The 21,224-nt window shown below is 42.2% G+C and overlaps 1 protein-coding gene across 1 annotated transcript; it reads left to right on the top strand.

Moving 5' to 3' along the window:
• Positions 1-518: 518 nt before the first annotated feature.
• LOC116521658 (uncharacterized protein CCDC198-like) lies at positions 519-17,040 on the top strand. The gene is made up of 6 exons (XM_032236319.1): positions 519-1,169; positions 5,127-5,248; positions 11,220-11,306; positions 13,378-13,467; positions 14,070-14,232; positions 16,642-17,040. Exons 1-6 carry the CDS (start codon positions 959-961, stop codon positions 16,887-16,889), a joined length of 921 nt encoding a protein of 306 aa, XP_032092210.1. The 5' UTR covers positions 519-958; the 3' UTR covers positions 16,890-17,040.
• The last annotated feature ends 4,184 nt before the right edge of the window (positions 17,041-21,224 follow it).

Raw genomic sequence — 21,224 nt, 5'->3', positions numbered from 1 at the left:
TTGAAATGTTGACTGGGGAATTCGGGATTTAACATCCATACATTTTAAAGTTGCTAAATTGAGAAACACCACACCAGAGTATCTATGAAGCAGCTCTTCTTTTGAGTAAGACCTTACTTCTAAAGTCTTTTCCAAGAAAACCTGTTTCCAAGGCACACTGTTTGGATTTCTCATTTTTAAAGTGTGGAAAATAAATACAGCATTCCAAATAGAAGGAGCATGCCAGAAGCAACCACCATATCTGACGGTTTGGGATTAACTATTCTTTGGTGAATAAAAAGAAGGGTATGTTCTCAAATTCCTGTTCTGTAATTTTTTTTTTACACTGGATTCCCAGAATGCTTGGGGCTAATTTAATATTCCGGTTGAGTAAGCCAGATACCCATTCTCTCCTTTGAGGAAGCTCCCAGACCAGGTCAATGTTTAACTGGACTCACCAAGTGTGGTAATGGGAAGAGTTTATAAAGGAGTTTCCATAGCAACACATGGCCTTTGGCTCTTGATAAATGTGTGTTTTGGCACATGCGCACATACACATATGGGGATATTCTGCAAGAAAAATGCCCTTGGAGAACTATATTAGGATACGTTAGGAATCCAGATTCTTCTCGAGAAGCTGCTGAAGAAATCAACAAGACAAAATACCAAAGCTGGTTTCTCCTCTTCTATGCACCTGTCTTCCTAAGGAAATATCTTGAACTTCATTTTGTGTTTTATATTTCTCCTGATTTAAATAAAGCAAAGCCCTTGAGACCTGATGCCTGCATGACAAAATGTTCTCCAGCTTTGAGGTTGGTCTTTCTCAGTGCTACCTTATTATGAGGACTGCATTGTACTATTTTTGAGGCTGGGAATGAGGTGCTCTATCTCTTTCTATGTTTAATAACGCCAAGACTGGGCTTCATCTTCCTTCCTTCTTTTTCTTGTGGTGCAAAGCAGCTCACCCGAACTCCGAAACATGGGCTTGATTTCATCCAAGACCCATAGGAAGGTCACCAAAGTGACACCAATGCCGTGCAAAGAAAGAGAACCAAAACAGCCTAGTAGTGTGACAGTTTATTCCTTCCAGACCTTGCCAAGCTCATTTGTTTCCTCATCAGGGAGAAATCCAGTTCTGGAAAGACAACTTCCACCTTTGAGAGAGACATGCTACGGAAGATATCCCACAGGTAACCTAACCTTTCCTTTTTATCTTTTTTAAAAATGGAACACAATTGACTTCTTAAAAAAAAAATCCACTAACTTCAAGGCCTTCTTTGTTTTTGTTTTCTTCTCTCTTCCCCTGTATCTAAACTGTGACATGGTATTTTTGGAGTTTGGAGTTTATTCAATTTGTAGGCCGCCCTATTCCCCAAAGGGACTCAGGGCGGCTGAAGAAAAGCCAAGGGAGGGGAAATTACAATAGCAATAGCAATAGCAATAGCAGTAGACTTATATACCGCTTCATAGGCCTTTCAGGCCTCTCTAAGCGGTTTACAGAGAGTCAGCATATTGCCCCCAACAATCTGGGTCCTCATTTTACCCACCTCGGAAGGATGGAAGGCTGAGTCAACCCTGAGCCGGTGAGATTTGAACCGCTGACCTGCTGATCTAGCAGTAGCCTGCAGTGCTGCATTTAACCACTGCGCCACCTTGGCTCTTACAAAAAGTAAGACAAAGACAATCAGACAATATGAACAATTTAAAAGCACAACAGACACAGCAATTTGAGTGGGGGGGGGGGAACTCAACCCCAGGCTTGCTGGGACAGCCAGGTCTTCACGGCCGTCCGGAAGGCCTGAAGGGTGGAGAGGGTCCGAATCTCCATGGGGAGCTCGTTCCAAAGGGCCGGGGCAGCCACAGAGAAGGCCCTCCTCCGAGTAGTCGCCAGCCGACATTGGCTGGCAGATGGAATATGGAGGAGGCCTAATCTGTGGGATCAAATGGGTCTGTGGGAGGTAATCGGCAGAAGGCGGTCTCTCAAGTACCCAGGTCTTGGACTCGAAAGTAGACTTGAAATGAAATTTTTGGACTCGAAAGTAGAACTTGAAATGTTTGAAGAAGTTTGGATTGTAGTACCACTTTTTATCTTCATTCTTCCAGGTGGCATTAGCAGGGGTGGGCTTCAACAATTTTAGCAAGGGGTTCTGTGCCTGGTTGCTGAGTGGGCGTAGCCATGGTGGGCATGGCTTAGTCAGTTTCCTGCACTATGGCAGGGGGGGGGGCATTTTTGTCCTCCCCAGGCTCCAGAGGCCTTCCTCAAGCCTCTGTGAGGGTGAAAACAGCCTCCCCAGGCTCCAAAGGCCCTGAAACAAGCCCATTTCCAAACATCACAAACTTCCGGTAAGCCCGTTTTTTGCCTTCTTCAAGCCTCCACGCCAGGGGTGGGTTCCAGCCACCATTACTACTGGTTCGGTGCCCCAAAAAATTTGCGTGCATGCATGAGCGAAGCCAGGACACACACCAGACACGCGCTTCACGCACATGCGCATTTGCACTTAAAACGATCTGTACATACAGATCATTGAAAAAGGAATAAAATTACATTTTTTCAATGAAGATTGTTCCGCACATGTGCAGAACAGAAAATCAAGATGGCACCGTTGAGGGTAGAACCAGTACGGTCACGTGTCCACCGAAGTTACTACCCATTTGGCCAAACCAGACCGAATAGGTAGGAACCACCTCCGCTCCACAAGTGCCTTGCACTTACCTGCATCCCAAACAGGCTGCATGGAGACTCCTGGGAGGGGAGGGGCAGGGTGAGTGGGGCCAGCCAGGAGTGGGATTTGGGGGTTCTCCGAACTGCACAGAATCTTAGCTAGAGGTTCTCCCAAACCCCCAGCAGCCCATCTCTGATTAGCACATATAGATAATTCTCAATTTACAATAATTCATTTTGCAACTGTTCAAATTTCGATCAACATTGAAAAAACCCTGACTTTAGCTGGTCCTCACACTAATTACTGCCACAGCATCCCCATGATCACATGATCAAAATTCAGGTCACATGATTGAAATTCCAGTAACAAAAGAAGATCAGCTGGGAGGCTGGGAGGCAGTGGGGGCGGGGCCAGCCTATTTGGCGGTTCTCCGAACTACTCAAAATTTCTGATACTGGTTTTCCAGAACCTATCAGAACTGGCTGAATACCACCTCTGGAATGGGTCCTTTAGACAGACTTATTACACAGCAAGACAATTCAGACCTTTGAAATACAGTTTTTAAGGAAAAGAATCAAGAGACCAATTACTGTAGAAACACAAATGAATCGACTTAAACCAGTGTTTTTTGAACTTGGCAACGGAGACTTCACTTCCCAGAATTCCCCGCCCAGCAAAAAAAGATTAAATGGGCCAGGAAGTCTGTCTTGAGCCTGAAAGAAGGTTTTGTGGATGCATTGTCACATCACCTACCACTGCTCCAGAATAAGTTCTTCAAGGTCTCTTGAAATGGGCTGCTGGATAAATATTCCCATGGTTCAGCGTTTAATAAGAAGATGAGTGGTAAAACTTCCCTTGTCAAGGGGAAGGAACAATTTTTAAGAGGAGAAATTTAAAAAGCAAGGAATGGCACCATTTTAAGCTTCCTTTGTGGATTTACCTTCACCTGGACTATTATGGGAACAAAAGGCTGGCGCCAGTTGGAGTTCTGACCCAGCCGGCTTTTGGATCAGACTACAGACAAAATCTTGATTGATTGATTAATATGATGTGATTTCTTGCTTGCCTTTCTGTGCTAGATAACATTCAAGGAATCTGACAGAGCCACCAGTTTCCTTGTTTCTTGACCATTTATTATTAACAATTTTAATAATAATTTAATATGTTTGAAAATATCATTGCCAGATGTAAACTATTCCAGGTAAATTTGCCTTTTGGCCATTGACTGATGGTAATTTTGTCAATGCTGATTGTGTTCAACTGGTGCTCCAGATGTTTTGGCATTGTACACAAGGTGCCGATTACTATCTGTATTACCTTTGCCATCTGTTACCACGGTCATTCTACTTCTGTTTGCAGGTCTTTGTATTCTATTATATTCTCCTTTCTCTTCTGTGGTCTCCAGGTGCTCCCCCATCCTTTTTTTTTCTTTTTTCCTATCAACAGTTGTTAATTCTGGATGTTGTTGTATGGAAAGATATTTGTCTGTTTGAATTGTAAAATCTCAGAGCACTTTAGCTTTTTAAATTTCTATTACTTTGTCTTTTTTATGATCCCACCAATTCTGGCTTGGAAACAAGTGATATTTCTTGTAGATATGCCGATGGACCATTCTGGGTAGTTTGTCATGCTTTATTTTTGTTTCTTATGTTTATTTCACATTTTGTACCTATGCCATGAAAAGATAAGCTGTTTCTCCAAAGATAATAATGATAATGTGATTCTGTCTGGATATATTTCCCCCTCCTCTCCTGGATAATCTAGCAGCAGATTATTCTCTTTTAAAGATGAAAGGAAATGTACTTCTACTTTAAGTGGAGTCTTCACTTCTCACAAGTTGAAAGACTACAGAGAATGCAAATGCGTTTTGGTCATTTAGCAACAGATCCTGTATTGTTTTATTATACCACAAGCACTTGTATAAACATCTGGGTTTGATGAAAAAAGATTTAAAAAATGGATTCTGTTGTTGATAATGGAAAAGTGATTTCCTGCAAAAGACAGTTTGTAATTCTTTTGCAGCCGTTTTCTCACACTAGTCCTGCTAAAGTGCCTGTTTTGTGAGTGTCCTGGATAGTGTCTATCATGAACCTCTGCTTTGTGTAGTCACAAAAAGGGCCCTTCCTTGAGTAAATAGATTCGGACTAATAAGAAGGGATATGTTATACGAAGTGTATCTCAATCTTGTCATCTCTAAGATGTGTGGACTTCAACTCCCAGAATTCCTCAGCATTGCTGGCTGGGGAATTCTGGGAGTGGAAGTCCACACATCTTAAATTTGACAAGATTGAGAAACACTGGTTTTATGTATCGACCATTCCTTGTTTCTATCAATAAAATCTAAGTGCAAGAATAAAAATGAGCTGGGTTCCCCATTCTTTATTTTAAAAATATCAAATAGTCCGTCTTCCATAACAAAGAAATATTAAATCACCAATTTTGCATAATCAGCTCAGATTTTTAAAATGCTTCCTTTCCTTCAAGTGCCCAGGCCAAATCTGTTAGACCCCACTCAAGGAGGAGGAGGTGGAGGTGGTAGTGGTGGTGAAGGAGGAGGAGGAGGAGAAGGAAGCATCATCAAGCAACATCCACCTCGAAGGCTTCAGGTAAGATGCCTCTTGATCCCTAGTTCTTTCTCTTACACACTGAAGCTGAATTTAAATTGCTGACATCTTCTCTCTTAAAGCCACATCAGCAAATTCCAATGAGAAAAATCCACTCCCCAAGGAATTCTTGTTAGTGTTCTTCAATTTGCTAAAATCTCTTTGAAGGTCTGCCTCCTTCACTCTCCTCAATCCCTTCAATCCCCTCCAGCACCCTCTTCTTGTTGAGAATACTTTATGAGATCCTGCTGGATGCATCTTGCTAGCTTGTTGATTCTTTTCATGTGGCCTACTTTTGTAGAGTTTGAATGCTTCAGCAATGAGTAAGTTTCAAAGAAACTGCAAAAGGTGTTTCATGAGGAATCTTCCATTCCAAATTTCGGACAGAGTGCTAAGGTTCTGAATGAAAACTAGCCAATTAGGCAAAAAGGAGATGAAATACAACTTTTTAGAATAGAATAGAATTCTTTATTGGCCAAGTGTGATTGGACAATATAAAGTGTAAAGATACAAGCAGCATTGTTATAGTCATAAGTGGGAAGAGATAGATACTAGGAAGGATGAGAAGAATAATAGTAATTGTTGTGGCCCATGAGGCCGGCTGAGCTGTTGGTGGAATCTGACAGCGATGAACACTATGGGACTGCCCTGGAGGCTGAGGAAAACTGGGGGGTGTTCGGAGTCAGAGCAGGGACTAGAGAGGCCTGTTGGCCACCAGATGGCGTCTGAGTCAGGGAGCAGTGAGGAAGAACAGAGGGAGGCTGCCCCTGACGTGCATATGCGTAGGGCTGAGAGGAGGAAGGAGCAGCTTTGGAAAAAGGCTCACAGAAGGAAATAGGAACAGGTGGCTACTGATTGGCCCCTCCCAGAGAGCTTATAGGTGGGGCGACAGGAGGGGAATTTGGCAGGAAACAACAGTTTACTAATCCAGGTGTACTGAAAGATTGGGAGAATTTTGTGAGTTTAAGCCTTATTTTCATAGAGATAATTTTTCTAGCCAAGGGGTTGCTTATCTCCCTTCTTAGTTGTGCCAGACAGCCAAGTCTGCGTCAGTATATATTAGAGGCAGAACAGTAATCTGTAAATAATTCGACAGTGTTGTGGGAATTAGTTGTTTAGCAGAGTGATGGCATTCGGGGGAAAACTGTCCTTGTGTCTAGTTGTTCTAGTGTGCAGAGCCCTATATTGTATTTTTGAGGGTAGAAGTTGAAATGGAAGTTGAAGTTGATATTGAAGTTGAAGAAGTTGAAAAGAAGTTCAAATGCACCAATGAAATATATTGTCTTAATGGAAGCTGAAGAAGCCTTCTTTGATGAGATCTGTCTTACATCCTTAAGGGTAAGGATAGTCTATCTAGGTCTTTAATTTTTATTGCCACCCAGAGGATTCACTGACCTCGTATTTTATTTATTTCACCTCTCTATAGGGCTCCACTTCTTCCTCCCAGATAGGTCCCACATAATTTACAAAAGGGGAAAAAACAAAGCCTAAATAAATGAACTAACAATTCTTTCAAGTAAGCTATAAAATGGGCTTGGACCACTAACAATATTTAAACTAGCCTGGGTCAAGCAGAAGACATGGTCATCTCATTACAGTACAGCATGAAACGGGAAATATCACTGAAGGTTTGAGGAGTTCTTTAAATGCTGTTTTTCTCTACTTTCTTTCAAAATCATAAAATAATTTGGAGCACTCAAGAGGGTCCGTGGATTATTTAAATTCTGAAATCTGATAAATATTGTGGTGGTTGCCCAAAATATTAAGCAAGTTTATGAATGCCCTATTTTATTTTATTTTGCCTCCGTCTTTCTCTATCAGATACCATTATGGAAACTTGGATAGGATCTAGGTCAGTGTTTCTCAACCTTGTCAACTTTAAGATGTGTGGACTTCAATTCCCAGAATTCCTCAACCAACAATGCTGGAGCATTCTGGGAATTGAAGTCCATGTATCTTAAAGTTGACACGGTTGAGAAACATTGACCAAGGTAATATAGGATCAGTTTGGGTGGACCAAAAGCTGTGTGCTCCTTGTATGAAATCTTACATCATTTTAGAATTTTGTTTTTATTTTAAATTGAACCATTATTTTTACACTTTTGTATTTTTATTCATGCATGATGATGTTTATCAGCTAGAAAGACTATAACCTGTCTGCCTTCCCTGTTTTGCACATCAACAGCATTTGCAACATTTAACGAAACATTTAAGAAACATTTAACTTTGTAGTGTTACTGGCTGCCACCTAGTGACTGTACCTTGATTAGTAACCATTCTTTACAAATGGAAAAAGCAGAAGTTTCTCCACTGGGAAAAAATTCCAGTGAATAATGTGGGATGTATTTGGGAGTCAATGTTTGTAAATGTGCTATAACTTTTCTTTTGATTTTTCTTCTTTGTTGTAAGTCCTTAAATCTGTTCAATGTAAGATAGAATGTGAAAGATAAATTTTTATCAAAGGGAATGCAACTATTCTTCTGTGTAACACCTTGCGTTTTGGATAAATACAAGTTCGACATGCAATCCTTCGAAAGGTTATTGGGATGTATACTACAAAGAGAAATGGTTGCCTGGCCAGCTATAGGTAGTCCTTAACTTAGGACCTGCAATTTGGACCACAACTTTGGTTGCTAAGCAAAGACAGTTGTTCAATGAGTCACATTCAGTTTTACAACCGGATTTGTCACGGACATTAAGCAAATCACTGCAATTAAGTGAATCACATAGTTGTTAAGTGAATCCAGCTTCCCCAATTGACTTTGTTTGTCGGAAGCTGGTTGGGAAGGTCCCAAATGTCAATCACATTACCCCATGACACCACAACTCTCATAAATACTTGCCAGATGCTAGAGCCCAAATTTTGATCATGTCACCAACCATTAGGATGCTGTAATGCTTGCAAGTGGGAGGACTATATCACAAATCGCTTTTTTTAATGCTGTTGTTACTTTGAAAAATCACTAAATGTGTGGTCGAAAGTCGAGGACTACCTATATCCCATTCTAGGCTAACTGGTACCAAACTACATGGGAAGAGCTGTAAATAATCTCACCTTGGTCATACCTGGCCAATCCTTGTCTGATGCCAGAAACATTGAAAAATTCCTGTATCGGAATGCCAAAACATCATTACATTTTTAAGCTCTACCTCTCTTGAGTAGACATGAGCCATTTTGATGCAACAAGAAAAGACATGAAGCTTACTATGCAAATATCATCCGCCTCACCCACCTCCCTGCCTCCGCTCTTACTCTGTGGACACCACTGCTGGTGAAACTTCGTTGAAATGTCACCAATTGTTATAAAATGTAATAAATGCACTTGAGAGTGAAATCTGTCAAGTGATGATTTATGAGACTTTCTGGGAAAATATATATTGAGGATGGTAATGTCGTCCTCCATCTTCCCTGAGTCATTGTGCTGCCTGGTTTTGATGCTTGGGGCTCCGGACCTCGGACAGCACCCCGGAGTTCAGGGGAGCTGGTTGAGTTTTAAAAGGGATTCAGTTTAATGTCAGGGTTCCAAGTAACACCCCCAACGAACAAAGATTCCAAGGCTTGAGGTTCCTCAAAGTTCCATTTTATTAGAGATGTCATATTGATACATCTGGGAAAACCCGAATCTGAAAGCTTCCAGGTTTTCCCCACCCAAACAAAAGCTCAAGTCCCTGCCCAGCACCCACACGTCCATCACATGGTCCGATCAGGTACCGTCCAAACTGGAGATGCCTCCTAGTCACACCACTCCAGGTGCAGGGCAACATGTCCTTGACGCTTTGAGAAAGGAATGTTATTTAGACTATATATCTCCCATATGCCATATAACCCCCCCTCCCATTTTCCCACAGCAGAAAGATGTGCCAGGCCTGAAGGCCCAATGCCAAAGATGGCTTCCAGGCCTGACATGTACTTCATTTCTGAAATATAGGAGATCAGGCTAGGTAAAAAGCTTTGATCATATGGTTGCTTACTTTTTTTTGACTTCGCCCTCTATGGACACCCTGAGTGAAACCTTGAAGGCGTCTCTTTTCTCTTTAGATTGTTTTGACCAAAGCAGCATAAAAACGCCTGTTATTAATAGCAGTTAGCAATAGCAATAGTTAGACTTATATACCGCTTCATAGGGCTTTCAGCCCTCTCTAAGCGGTTTACAGAGTCAGCATATTGCCCCCAACAACAATCCGGGTCCTCATTTTACCCACCTCGGAAGGATGGAAGGCTGAGTCAACCCTGAGCCGGTGAGATTTGAACAGCCGAACTGCTGAACTGCAGTCAGCTGAAGTAGCCTGCAGTGCTGCATTTAACCACTGTACCACCTTGGCTCTGTGACCTGACAATTGCGCGATAGACATATGCGCGCCAACAAAATAGCGCTGATTAAAACTCGACATCAAAATCGCGCCGACAAATTTGCAATGATAAAATCGCAATGACAAAAGCGCGATAACAAAATCGAAAATTTTTAGGGTTAGGGTTATAACGTACGTATACGTGTCCCACTATGTTAAACGCCCAGCACACTCACTGGGCTGTCTATAGTTTCTTGATGACGTGATTTTGTCGGCGCACATTTGTCGGTGCACTATTGTCGAAAATCAATTAGCGATTTTGTCGGCGCTCATTTGTCCGTCGCGGTTTTGTCGGTGCTCATTTGTCCGTCACGGTTTTGTCAGTGAACCGTTATTAACATATACATCTAAGTAAATTTTAAAACAACAACAAAGCACCACACTGGCACTTTCACTGGGGCATGCTGAGAACAATGTGCGAATTCCAGGAAAAGAAGGAGTTTGCAATTCTTAAAAAATTCTGAGGCCAGAACATACATTTTAGGGATAAAACACAACCTTTGTCTGGCCCCAGATTTAGAATAATAGAATAAAGAATAACAGAGTCGGAAGGAACCTTGGAGGTCTTCTAGTCCAACCACCTGCTCAAACAGAACATCCGGTATTGGGTCTCCTTAAAAACCTCCAGTGTTGGAGCATCTACAACTTCTGGAGGCAAGCTGTTCCACTGATTAATTGTTCTGTCAGGAAATTTTTCCTTAGGAATTAAGGCGAATATAGATATCCCAGGATTATGTTGCAAGATCCAATCTGGGACCAGCACGAGTCCTAAAACTCGGAAAACAAAACCTCTGATCCTGGATTGGCTCCTGCAATTGCTTCTTAGTTCTAGGTTGCTTCTCACCTTGATTAGTTTTCATCCATTGCATTGTGGCCTGCCAGCAGAGCTGGTGGCAGACTCAGACAGTGAGGAGGTTGGGGAGGAACATGGGCCACTCTTGGAGTCTGGGGAAGGCTCTGACATGAGAGGCAAGGAGGGGGCCAGGGCCGTCAGAAGGCATCAGCTGCCTTCAGAGTCGGACATCAGTGGGGCAGAAGAACAGCTGGAGCCTGTTCCAGTGTGTGCATGCGCAGAGCTGCCAAGAGAAGGGAACAGCTAAGGAACAAGCGTCGACTCAGAAGTAAAGCCACAGGTGGCCAGTGAATGGCCCTGCCCATAGGGAATAAAGAGGAGCGAAAGGATAGAGTAGTTTGCAGGAGACAATTAGTTCAATTCATTAAAGTGAAGATCTGTTCCTGACTTCTTGCCAAGAATTGCCTGCTACAGAGTGGTGTTTGGAAGATATTGGCCTGGCAGCTCTGATAAAGGTTGTGAAATCTCTTGAAAGACTGTTGGCCAGGACTTTGCTGGAGAGGAATTCACTTTAAACTAAATAAAAGGGTTTTTATAGGGACAAAGCATCGGCTTCATGCTTTTGGGAAGCCTAAGTCAGAACACATTGCTTCTTGCCCTGCCTTCAGGTGCTTTGGAGAATAGCTTGACCCCGATTGTACAAAATGTATTAAAATCCCATGGACTGGAAATCTGCTCTTCAAGGGCACATTTAAATAGACTCTGCCACAGACATCAAGTTATCTCACTTGGATTCCAGAGGGTTGTTTTACTCTTTTCTTGGCTTTTCAGAAATTGGAGCCATTTATTCTTGCAGACAACATCCCTGCAACCAAATACCCGAATCTGCAAGGTGGGACAGTGATGCAGAAGGAAAAGGTAAATATTCAAAGAAAACTGGGGGTACAAGAATTGATTTATGAAATAAAGAACGATGAATTTGGAATTAAAACTCAACACCCTTCTAAAAATGTTGGGCATGCCTCCTCTTCCTTCTGCTCCTTCTTCTGTCTCTTCCTCCACCATACAAAGAACATGTTTTGTGATCCCAGGTACGTAGTAGGGATAAATATGGTTACATTTTTATTTGCAAAACCCAATAAGTTAGTTCTGTTACTTGCGTATTTTAGGAATTCATGCTTGATACACAAGCCATTTCTGTGTTAGTGATCTGTAGCGTCACCCAGCTATTGCTGAAGCAACATAAATCCTATCCTTAGTATAGTCATTTTTGTAGAGTAGTTGGGTGACTCTTAAAAATTGCAATCAGTTGCTACTGGTGACCTCCCCTTATGGAGAATGGAGTTAGTGTCCCAATTAGGCCGCAGGGCTGTCACCTGAACTCCAACTGCCTTGTCTCAAACACAGCAGATTGCTGCCAACCTAACAACATCCAGGTGAGGTGGTATTCCAGTCTTTCAATTTGTAAACAACATAACTGCGCAAGTATTTCCATGTTGTTAGTTTGCAATCAATGTGTCAAGCTGGTTTGTATCTAAAGTAACTTATTCCAATTTGGGCCTTTCCAGGTGTCTAAGCTTACTATTTCTATCTGATCACAGTGTGGCAAATGCTTCGGGATGATGGGACTTCTCTGTCAAATCAATTAGGGAGAGTCATCTTACAGAAAGTCTTGAAATATTTATCAAGAAATTGATTGGAGTACTTATCTCCAATTTACTGTCCTTCAAATATCAGGCATTAAAAATAAAGAAGCATTGGCCATAAAAGTGGAAGAAGGCAATCTAGACTAAACAAATGTTTGATTTGACTGCCTTTTGTTCACTTCCCATGTTCCATTGTAGGAACAAGATATCTATAGGTGTAAATTAAAAAAAGAAAAGGCAAGATGAGGGCTACATAGGCACAGTTCAAGTCCTGATCATTTTTATGCCTACTGTACATATGATGCACATGAGGATGGACAGTTGTGTAATCATGATTGCCATCCTGACTTTCTTGACCCTGCCTTTAGATGACTTAGAAAAGTTCAGATTGATGTAACATTGTCTCCGTATCTTTTCAAAAACGTCTATGGTTACCATATTTTTTGGAGTATAAGACGCACCAAGATTTTGAAGAGGCAAATTAAAAAAAAAAATTTGCACTCTGCAGCCCTCCCAAAAATGGCCCATTTTTCTGAAAACGTGCCCATTTTTTGTCAAGAAAAAGGGGCATGCATAGCCTGTGGAGGCTTGTAGAGTGCTCCTGGGGGCTGGGGGGGGGAGAGGAGCAAAAAAATGCCCTGTTTTTCACTCACTTCTGCTTTCCTCAGCCTCCAGGAGCAGTCTGGAAGCTTCCTAAAGGCTATGCAAGGACATTTTGGTGAAGGGGGTGGGGTTTCAGGAGGCCAAAAATGCTGTATTCAGTGTATAAGACACACCCAGATTTTCACCCTCTTTTGGGGAGGAAAAAGATGTGTCTTATTCTCCCAAAAATATGGTACATCTGTTGGTAAAGAAACTATGATTTTAAATAGCTTAAAAGAAGACTGGTGAAGACTGTTTCAGTGTTGCTGGCAGTGGTGGTATTCAGCAGGTTCAGACTGGTTTGGGCAAACTGGTAGTGGCTACCTGTGGGTGGGTCCATCCACCTGCCCCAGCGCTATTTAGCCATCTTTTCTAAGCTGCGTGCATGTGTGCAAGCTGCGTGTGCACCCAAAGTGCATGCGCGGAAGGCTGTGTGTATGCGTAGAAGGCATGCACTCTCATTTTCAGTGTGCAGCAAACCAGTGGTAAAATTATGTGAAACCTACCTCTGGTTACTGGCCTTTGGCTAACAAAATCCAGAGGATGCTAGTTTTCAACCATCTTGTGGTCATCTGGATTTTGGCAGCCATGACCTCCCTAGTATATAAACAATGGACAATGATGTTCTCAAAAGAGTTATCTTGGCTTTGTTTCATAAAAGGTTTTTGTTATGTCTTTGAATCCTCTGCTTAACCTGGAAGGAAGTAGAGAGAGGAGTGCACATTGCTAGGCATCCCGCTGGAAGAAGGCAGTATTTACTACAGATGAAGATGCTTGAAATCAGAAAAGAGGTAAACCTGGGATACTTTACTACTGGTGCAATACCAATGGAATATTTAAGGAGGAAAGTGAATGATAGAATAAATTGAGGGAGTTTCTGTTTTATGCACTGAATAGCAATTTCATGGCATGGGTTTTGTAGAAATTTGTACTATTGGTGTATGTATAGCAGTAGTTGTTTGATCTGTTTAATCTTTGAGCTGGAAGCATATTAAACATACGTTACTACATTAATCATGTTAAACTTATTCATTTGTATAGCAATTATATGTACATATTTATTAAAACTTTATTTCTCAATTAACTTATTTTTTAAGAAATTGCACTTTAGAACTATGTTATTATTTTTAAGATAAAATAAGAATATTCCCTTTCATTTAAGACTATAACAGCAATGCAAACCTCTTTCTTTCCTCTTTTTAATAAATAAAACTACTGGCCATGATTTTCCACCAAGCATTCTCAGAAGTCTAAAGGTTTTTTTTTAAGGTGATTAAAATTCTACTGGCATTTTTAAAACAACTTCAGTTTCTTTCAGAAAGGAGAATATCTCTTAAGCCATTTTGAGACGGTTGTGTATCTGTAACTTATAAGGAATTATTTATTGATTCAGGCAGAACTAAAAAAGCGTCTGCAACAGGAGGCTAGACTTAATAAGCCCAAAAGAAGGGATCTTCATGTGCTGGGCACTCTTGAGCATATGCAGGGAACTCAAAGCTCTGATGATGAAGACCAACACTCTACTGAGCATGAACAAACATTTAATGGAAGCCATGGTAAGTATCAGCAAGGCAATCAATTTTTAAGCCAACGTCATTGATGCTGTTACAGGGTTAAGGTGATTCCTATCCTTTTAATCTCTACATTGGCACCATCTTTCATAGTTTCCTTCTTAGAACTCTTTGTAAATCCATCTACGTTTTGGTGCAGTGGTTACAATGCAGTATTGCAGGCTAACTCTGCCTACTGCCAGGAGTTCGATCCTGATGGGCTCAAGGTTAATTTAGCCTTCCATCCTTTGAGGTTGGTAAAATGAGGGCCTGGATTGTTGGAGGGCAATATGCTGACTCTGTAAACTACTTATAGAGCGCTGTAAAACATTGTGAAGCGGTATATAAGTGTAAGCACTATTACTATCTTCTTAACACCACCTGCCAATAGATGTAGAGCAATATACTTAAATATTAATTATTCAGCTATGACTGAAAGAAGGATACTGAGTCTAGTAATCAAAATGGCTTACTAAATGATGCCAGAGGTTGTAGAACAAGAATGCCTGTGAGCTCCCCTATAACTAGAATTAGAACAGGAAATACAGGTTCCAACTGGGATGAAATCATTCCAAGGATACAGTCATAGAGGCATTGTTTCTATTTTGCACTAGACATACAGATTTCATGCTGATTGACTTCCAGTATGGTAGAGATGACATAAAGTATGAGGGCCAGATTGATAAATTGTGTGTGTATTGCTTTTTAAGGGATGCTAATCCCACACTTGCACATCAAATGGCAAATCCTTGTTCAAGTTACACAACGATGCAAAACTTTTAATTAGATACGCCCTATTTTATTGTCTATGGTTTTTTTCCCCGCTTTCCCAATAACAAATTGTTGCATCGGACCATTTCTCTTTTTCACTATACACATCTGTAATAAAAATACTTGATTTGACATAAAGTCCTTAGCCACTTGTATGGTACAGAGTCAGGGATGTTGTAAAATTTGTACCATGCCATAAGAAATTCTAGGAATGGAGAGACTCCATTCCAGGTGCCACAATCTATTTCTGAATTGGAATAATCCAGAATTCATTTCTACCTGTGACAAAGTATTAGTATAGAATACTAGGTCAAAAAATGCTTAAAGAATGGCCATAGGCATGCATTCCAGAGTAGTTTCTCCCATTAACTGTACAGTAATCATTTTTAGAGAGATGCCTTGGGATGAACACTTGATTGTAGAATTTTTTTCCCATTAACTCTTCCTAAGTGGAGATGAGTCTTAAGTGGAAATAAGAATCTGCCTTTTCTTTTATTGTGCTCATTTCATAAACGGAGACTATGATGGGTTTTGTGAAGCTTCAAAGGCTAACAAATTAATCTTGGTTATTTTTACCACAAAAGACTAAAACAGCCTCTTATACATTGATGGAAAAGCATGACCTTTTGTCTCTGAAGAATAACACATTTGGGAGAAAGCTAAACTTCATTTTATTCAAGTGCAGTATATCGGAGGTGGGCAATGTGATTTCAGACTTCAGGTGTTGAGCTCTTATATGTCTACTACAGGGTTGGGCGATCCTCTAGATAAGTATCTGCCGAGTTCGGCGAAGCCACAAATCCCACCCCTGGCTGGCTCCGTCCTCTCTTCCCTCCCTGCCCCTCCCACAACCGGTTTGGGATGCCAGATAAGTACAGGGTCTGTGCAGAGGCTCAGGGAGGGTGAAAAACGGGTCTCCCAGAAGTCCTGGAAGGCCAGAAACAGGCTTGTTTCTGACCTCCAGAGGTCCTCCGGAGCCTGGGGAGACTGTTTTCGCCCTCCTGGAGGCTCGAACAAAGCCTCCGGAGCCTGGGCAGAGTGAAAACACCTCCCCTCCGCCATGATGCAGGATGCTGACTAGGCCACGCCCACCATGGCCACGCCATGCAGAGAACCTGTTGCTAAAATTTTTGAAACCCATCCCTGATCTACTAGGATTCCCGATGCCTGATCTGTTAAAATATTTTAGAATAAAAAATTAGGCTGACGTAACCAGTGGTAGGTTGCCAATATTTTTACTACTGGTTCGGGCGCACTCTCGTTCACATGTGATGCTTCTGCGCATGCACAAAAGCATCTGGGTAGGTGGGTGGAGCCTCCCACCACCGCTACTACTGGTTCATCCGATCCAGGCCAAACCTGGAGCAACCTATCTCTGGGCGTAACCCAAGCCAAAGCGCCAACCTCTAGGATTTTATTTGCAGGAATGCTGTGGGGCCAATCTGATTTCCTTCAGAGAATTTGGTCCCCAACTCTCATAATTCGTTGCCAGTATGGCCAATGCTATCAATGGATTATGATTTCTGAAGAGCTAGATTGGGACTAAGCCAGACCAAATGGCACTGATCCAAGGTTGTTAATGCGTCACAGGTCTTCCTGTGTGTTTGTACAATATTGAAGCCTTCTTTGCTTGTATTTTGTTAGGAGATTTGTGGCACAGAGAATTTCTTAAAGAATCTGAGTCACCTAAATCCCATTTGGACAAAGTGGAGACATGGCTGTTGAAGCAACAAGCAACAATGGAGTCGTCTTCAGATGCTTCCAGCACTGACACCAATAACTGGAGTGATTGCAACGACAACTTTAGGAAACCTTATCGAAGGCCTGCTTTAGTGAGAACGAAGACAGAAAGGATTACCCTTTTTGATGATTTCTTTGATAAAGAACTTTAAATTATGTAAATCATGTATAAGACAACCTTTTAGAGAAGGCATTCTGACATTATTCTCCCCTTCCATTTGTAAATCTCCTATTATCTATCTATCTATCTATCTATCTATCTATCTATCTATCTCTATCTATCTATCTATCTATCTATCTATCTATCTATCTATCTATCTATTTATCTATCTATCTATCCATCCATCTATCTATCCATGGTATCTATTTATGGTATCCATCTATGGTATCTCTCTTTCTCTCTCATCTATCTGTCTATCATCTATCATCTATCCATCCATCCATCCATCCATCCATCCATATCTCCCTCTCTCTCTATCTCTATCTATCTATCTATGGTATCTCTCTATGGTATCTCTCTCTCTGATCTCTCATCTATCTATATCTATCTATCTATCTATCTATCTATCATCTATCATCTATCATCTATCATCTATCATCTATCATCTATCATCTATCATCTATCATCTATCATCTATCATCTATCATCTATCATCTATCATCTATCATCTATCATCTATCATCTATCATCTATCATCTATCATCTATCATCTATCATCTATCATCTATCATCTATCATCTATCTATCTATCTATCTATCTATCTATCTATCTATCTATCTATCTATCTATCTATCTATCTACTGTATCTCTCTCTCTCTCTCTCTCTCTTCTCTCTCTCTTCATATTTATAATTGCCTTAGAAGATCTTCAGAGAAGAAAACAGTGGATGCCATTGTAATCAATAACTAGCATACATCACAGTATTGAAATCTCCCTGCCAGTCTAAATGCCAGGCAGCCTCTGAGTATGAATACGCACCCTTCTCAAGCATAGGCTTCAGCACAGATTCTTGGAAGATTCTATTTCCCATCCACCTCCGCTTCTTCTTATAGAGGAAAAAAACTCCCTTTGTTCTTTTAAAAGAAGAAAGTGAATTCCGGGAAACAGAGCAAGAAGTTATTGTCCTTGTGCTAGGAAAAGAAGTTGGATGTGCTATCACTCCAACAGCTTTGATAAGTAGCTGGAATTACCGCATGAGGCTGCAACAGATGACTTTTTGTTGGGATACTTTTACAACTTATCGAGGAGATAAAGAAATATGTAAATATATTTGGCAAGAGCTGCATTAAATTCTAATTTCTTTTGCTTTGTCTGCTTATGTTCAGAAATCTATGCTGTAGATTTCTGTTTGAAAATAATTGTATTTTATACGCAGAGTCAGGAATCAGGCATATTCTAGAAGATCTAAGTTCTAAGAAGGAGAAATACTATTTGTGGTAGATCAGCACAGCTTGTCTATTTGGAGGAGTATTTGTCTTTTTGAAAAAAAATGCTGTATCTGCTTCAACATAGAAGCTTTGTATTTTGAGTGTTTAAAGTTAAAAAGAATTATAACGTACCTTTTCAAAAAAATTGCTTTTGTTCACCATTTGTGAGATTGAGCTATTTTCCAAAAAGGAAAAGAAACTCTGGTCATCTCCTTTACATTATAGAACAAGGAAACCACATTTTAAGAATTAATTCCCCTCCTTATCAGAGATTCTTTTGAAACCAGTCAGAATGTTCCACTCAATAAAGACAGGAAGGCATTAGAAATTAGATTTGTTTTGCATCCCTTTATAGTAACTTTTTAAACAAGGATATGTTACAGAAGAGAATGTTTTTCATTTCTTCAACTGCAACCTATAAAACCAATGTATTACTGCTAGCATTCTATCTATATCTACTCTATGCCTTATTCCTAGTGTCCTTATCTAGTCATACTTCTATCCCCAAATCAATATTCTTAGTGCTAAGCTATTGCTTTCTCTATTTTCTATAAGTTTTATATCACAGTATCCTTTATATCCATGAGCCATGGTGGCGCAGTGGTTAGAGTGCAGTACTGCAAGCTACTTCTGTCCTCTGTCTGCAATTTGCAGTTCAAATCTCACCAGACTCAAGGTTGTCTCAGTCTTCCATCCTTCTGAGGTTGCACATAGTATTGTGTTATCGGCAGCTGAATTCTCCTGACATTGGTTAAGGGCTGAAAAGATGGGACGGAAGGATCACGAGTGCTTGCAATCTATCCAAATAGCCTGTCCTTCCACACTTCCCTTTCACTTCTTATTGTCAGTAGGGTAATACAAGTAATGAAGGTTTAATTCTCCCAGACACTCCTGAAAACATGGTGGTTGAAGCAGAAACAATTATACTTGTACTTCAGGGCAAGAAAGTGGGACTAGACTGGACAGATCCAGAGAGCTTCTAGGATAGAGATTTAAGACCTCCAGCCTTTTATCCAAGCAGCTCAGCCTAGCTCAGTGCTGGCTAACCTTTTTTCCATCGCATGCCAAAAGCGGGGGCAGCGCAAGGGGGTGCCCACACCCATAATGCTATGCTTGCGACCCCCACTCTCTCCCCCGCTTTTGGTATGTGATGGGTCCATTTTTTTGCCCTCCCCAGGCCCCAGAAGGTTTCTAAGATTCTGGGGAGGGTGAAAACAGCTTTCCCTGCCACCCTGGAGGTCCTCCGGAGGCTTCAAGAGGCTTCCCTGAAGCCTCCGGAGGATGAAAAATACCCCTACGTAAAAACCAGAAGTCACTTCCAGGTTTGCCCATGAGGCCCTTTTTTGCCCTCCGGAGCCTTCAGGAGGCATCCCTGAAGCCTCTGGAGGGCAAAAAATGGCCCTGGGGCAACCCGGAAGACTTCCGGTTTGCCCTTAAGGGTGCTTTTCACCCTCTGGAGGCTTCAGGGAAGCGTCCGGAGGGCAAAAAATGGCTGACAAAGAAGGCCGAAATCAGCTGGCCAGCATGTGCATGCATGCTGGAACTGACAGAGCAACATCTCTTATGTCCTAACAATTGGCTCCTTATGTTCGCCATCATGGGCCTAGGTACTACAGTCACAAAAGGCTCTTTTACATTACTTGCTGATTGAGCTAGAGCAGGGGTGTCAAACTGAATTTCATTGAGGGACGTATCAGGGCTGTGGTTCATCTTGGGGGCTGGGTAGGCATGGCTGGGGTGAAATCTACTTACCTTTGCTACCGATTCACAAATGTGAATGTGCATATGTGCAGAGCGTCAGAAATGGACGTGATGACATCTGGGTGGATGGGCAGAGCCTGCTACCGAGTGTACCTGCAAAGGTAAGTAGAACAGCGAGGGGGGGGGAATCTGTTGTGCCACATGATTTAGATCAGTGGTCCCCAACCTTTTTATCGCCGCGGACCAGTCAGCCTTTGATAATTTTACCGTGGCCCACTGAGCGCGCGCAGGGGTGGGGGGGCGTTGTTCTGCAGCGATCATGGCCCCCAGCCATTAATGTCTAAACTGCTGCAAGATATACTTAAATATTGATAAAATGTGAGGGGGTGTACTCACTTCTGTGATATCTATCCATCCATGTCTGTCTCTGTCTCTGTCTCTCTCTGTGTATGTATGTGTGTATGCATGTATGTGTATATATCCTCTATCTATCTATCATCTATCTATCTATTTATCTATTTATCCATCCATCCATCCATCCCTCTCTATCTATCAATCACCTATCCACCATCTATCTATCTATTCTAGCTGGCTGGGCAATTTGGGGAGTTGAAGTCCAAAAGTGTTAAAGTTGCTGAGATTGAGAAATGAGGACGAAACAAAAGGGAAGAGAATGAAACAAGGTCGTAGAGAGAGATTGCAAAATGAAAGGGCAACTTCTCTTTTTATTTCCTTCCACCCCCACCACCCCCACCGTGCCTCTCTGGCAATTGGCTGCCCAGGAGGTGGGGAGGGGAAGATGTTTCACAGACAGCTGCCACCCGCCCATCTCTCTCTCTCTCTCCCTCTCTCTCTCTCTCTCTCTCTCTCTCTCCGCCTCCCCATCTGACCTCGGCTGCTCCACAGCGGAGACCCCAGAAGGCAAGCAAAAAAAAAAGGGGGGGCTCAGGAGTGGGGGAAGAAAACAAACCCCATCACGTTCCTATCTGTGAAAGCTCCCCGCTCCCTTCCTGGGCAGCCAATTGCCAGAGAGGCAGTGTGTGTACGTGTGTGTGGGGGGGGGGGTTGGCAGCCCGCGGCGCGCCTAGTCCGCTGTGGAACGCGCTGCCACCCGCCCAGCGCTCGCTCTCTCGCTCTCTCTCTCTCTCCCCCCCCTCCAATCTCCCGCTTCTGCTTCGGCCGGCCAGCAACTTGTCCCCGCTTGCCCGGGGACTGGCCTCTGATTGGCTGGCGGGGAGAAAGCCTCGCCAGGGAAGGAGGCAAGGACTCCGCGGTGATGTCATGGGGACGGCGCCCCCAGGTAGCGGCGAACCGAACGCGCTCCGTCTCCACGGGCTACCAAGGCGGCCGGGCGGGC

This window comes from Thamnophis elegans, chromosome 1 (assembly GCF_009769535.1).
Source record: "Thamnophis elegans isolate rThaEle1 chromosome 1, rThaEle1.pri, whole genome shotgun sequence".
Classification (NCBI taxonomy): domain Eukaryota; kingdom Metazoa; phylum Chordata; class Lepidosauria; order Squamata; family Colubridae; genus Thamnophis; species Thamnophis elegans.
The sequence above is the reverse complement of the archived record's forward strand: the minus strand, read 5'-3'. Positions and strand labels throughout refer to the sequence as shown.

Excerpts from the sequence above, each read along its gene's own strand:
- LOC116521658 (XM_032236319.1), top strand. The coding sequence starts at position 959 with ATGGGCTTGATTTCATCCAAGACCCATAGGAAGGTCACCAAAGTGACA. Across the intron at positions 5,249-11,219 it reads ATCCACCTCGAAGGCTTCAG|AAATTGGAGCCATTTATTCT; the intron begins GTAAGATGCCTC and ends TTGGCTTTTCAG. Across the intron at positions 14,233-16,641 it reads AACATTTAATGGAAGCCATG|GAGATTTGTGGCACAGAGAA; the intron begins GTAAGTATCAGC and ends GTATTTTGTTAG.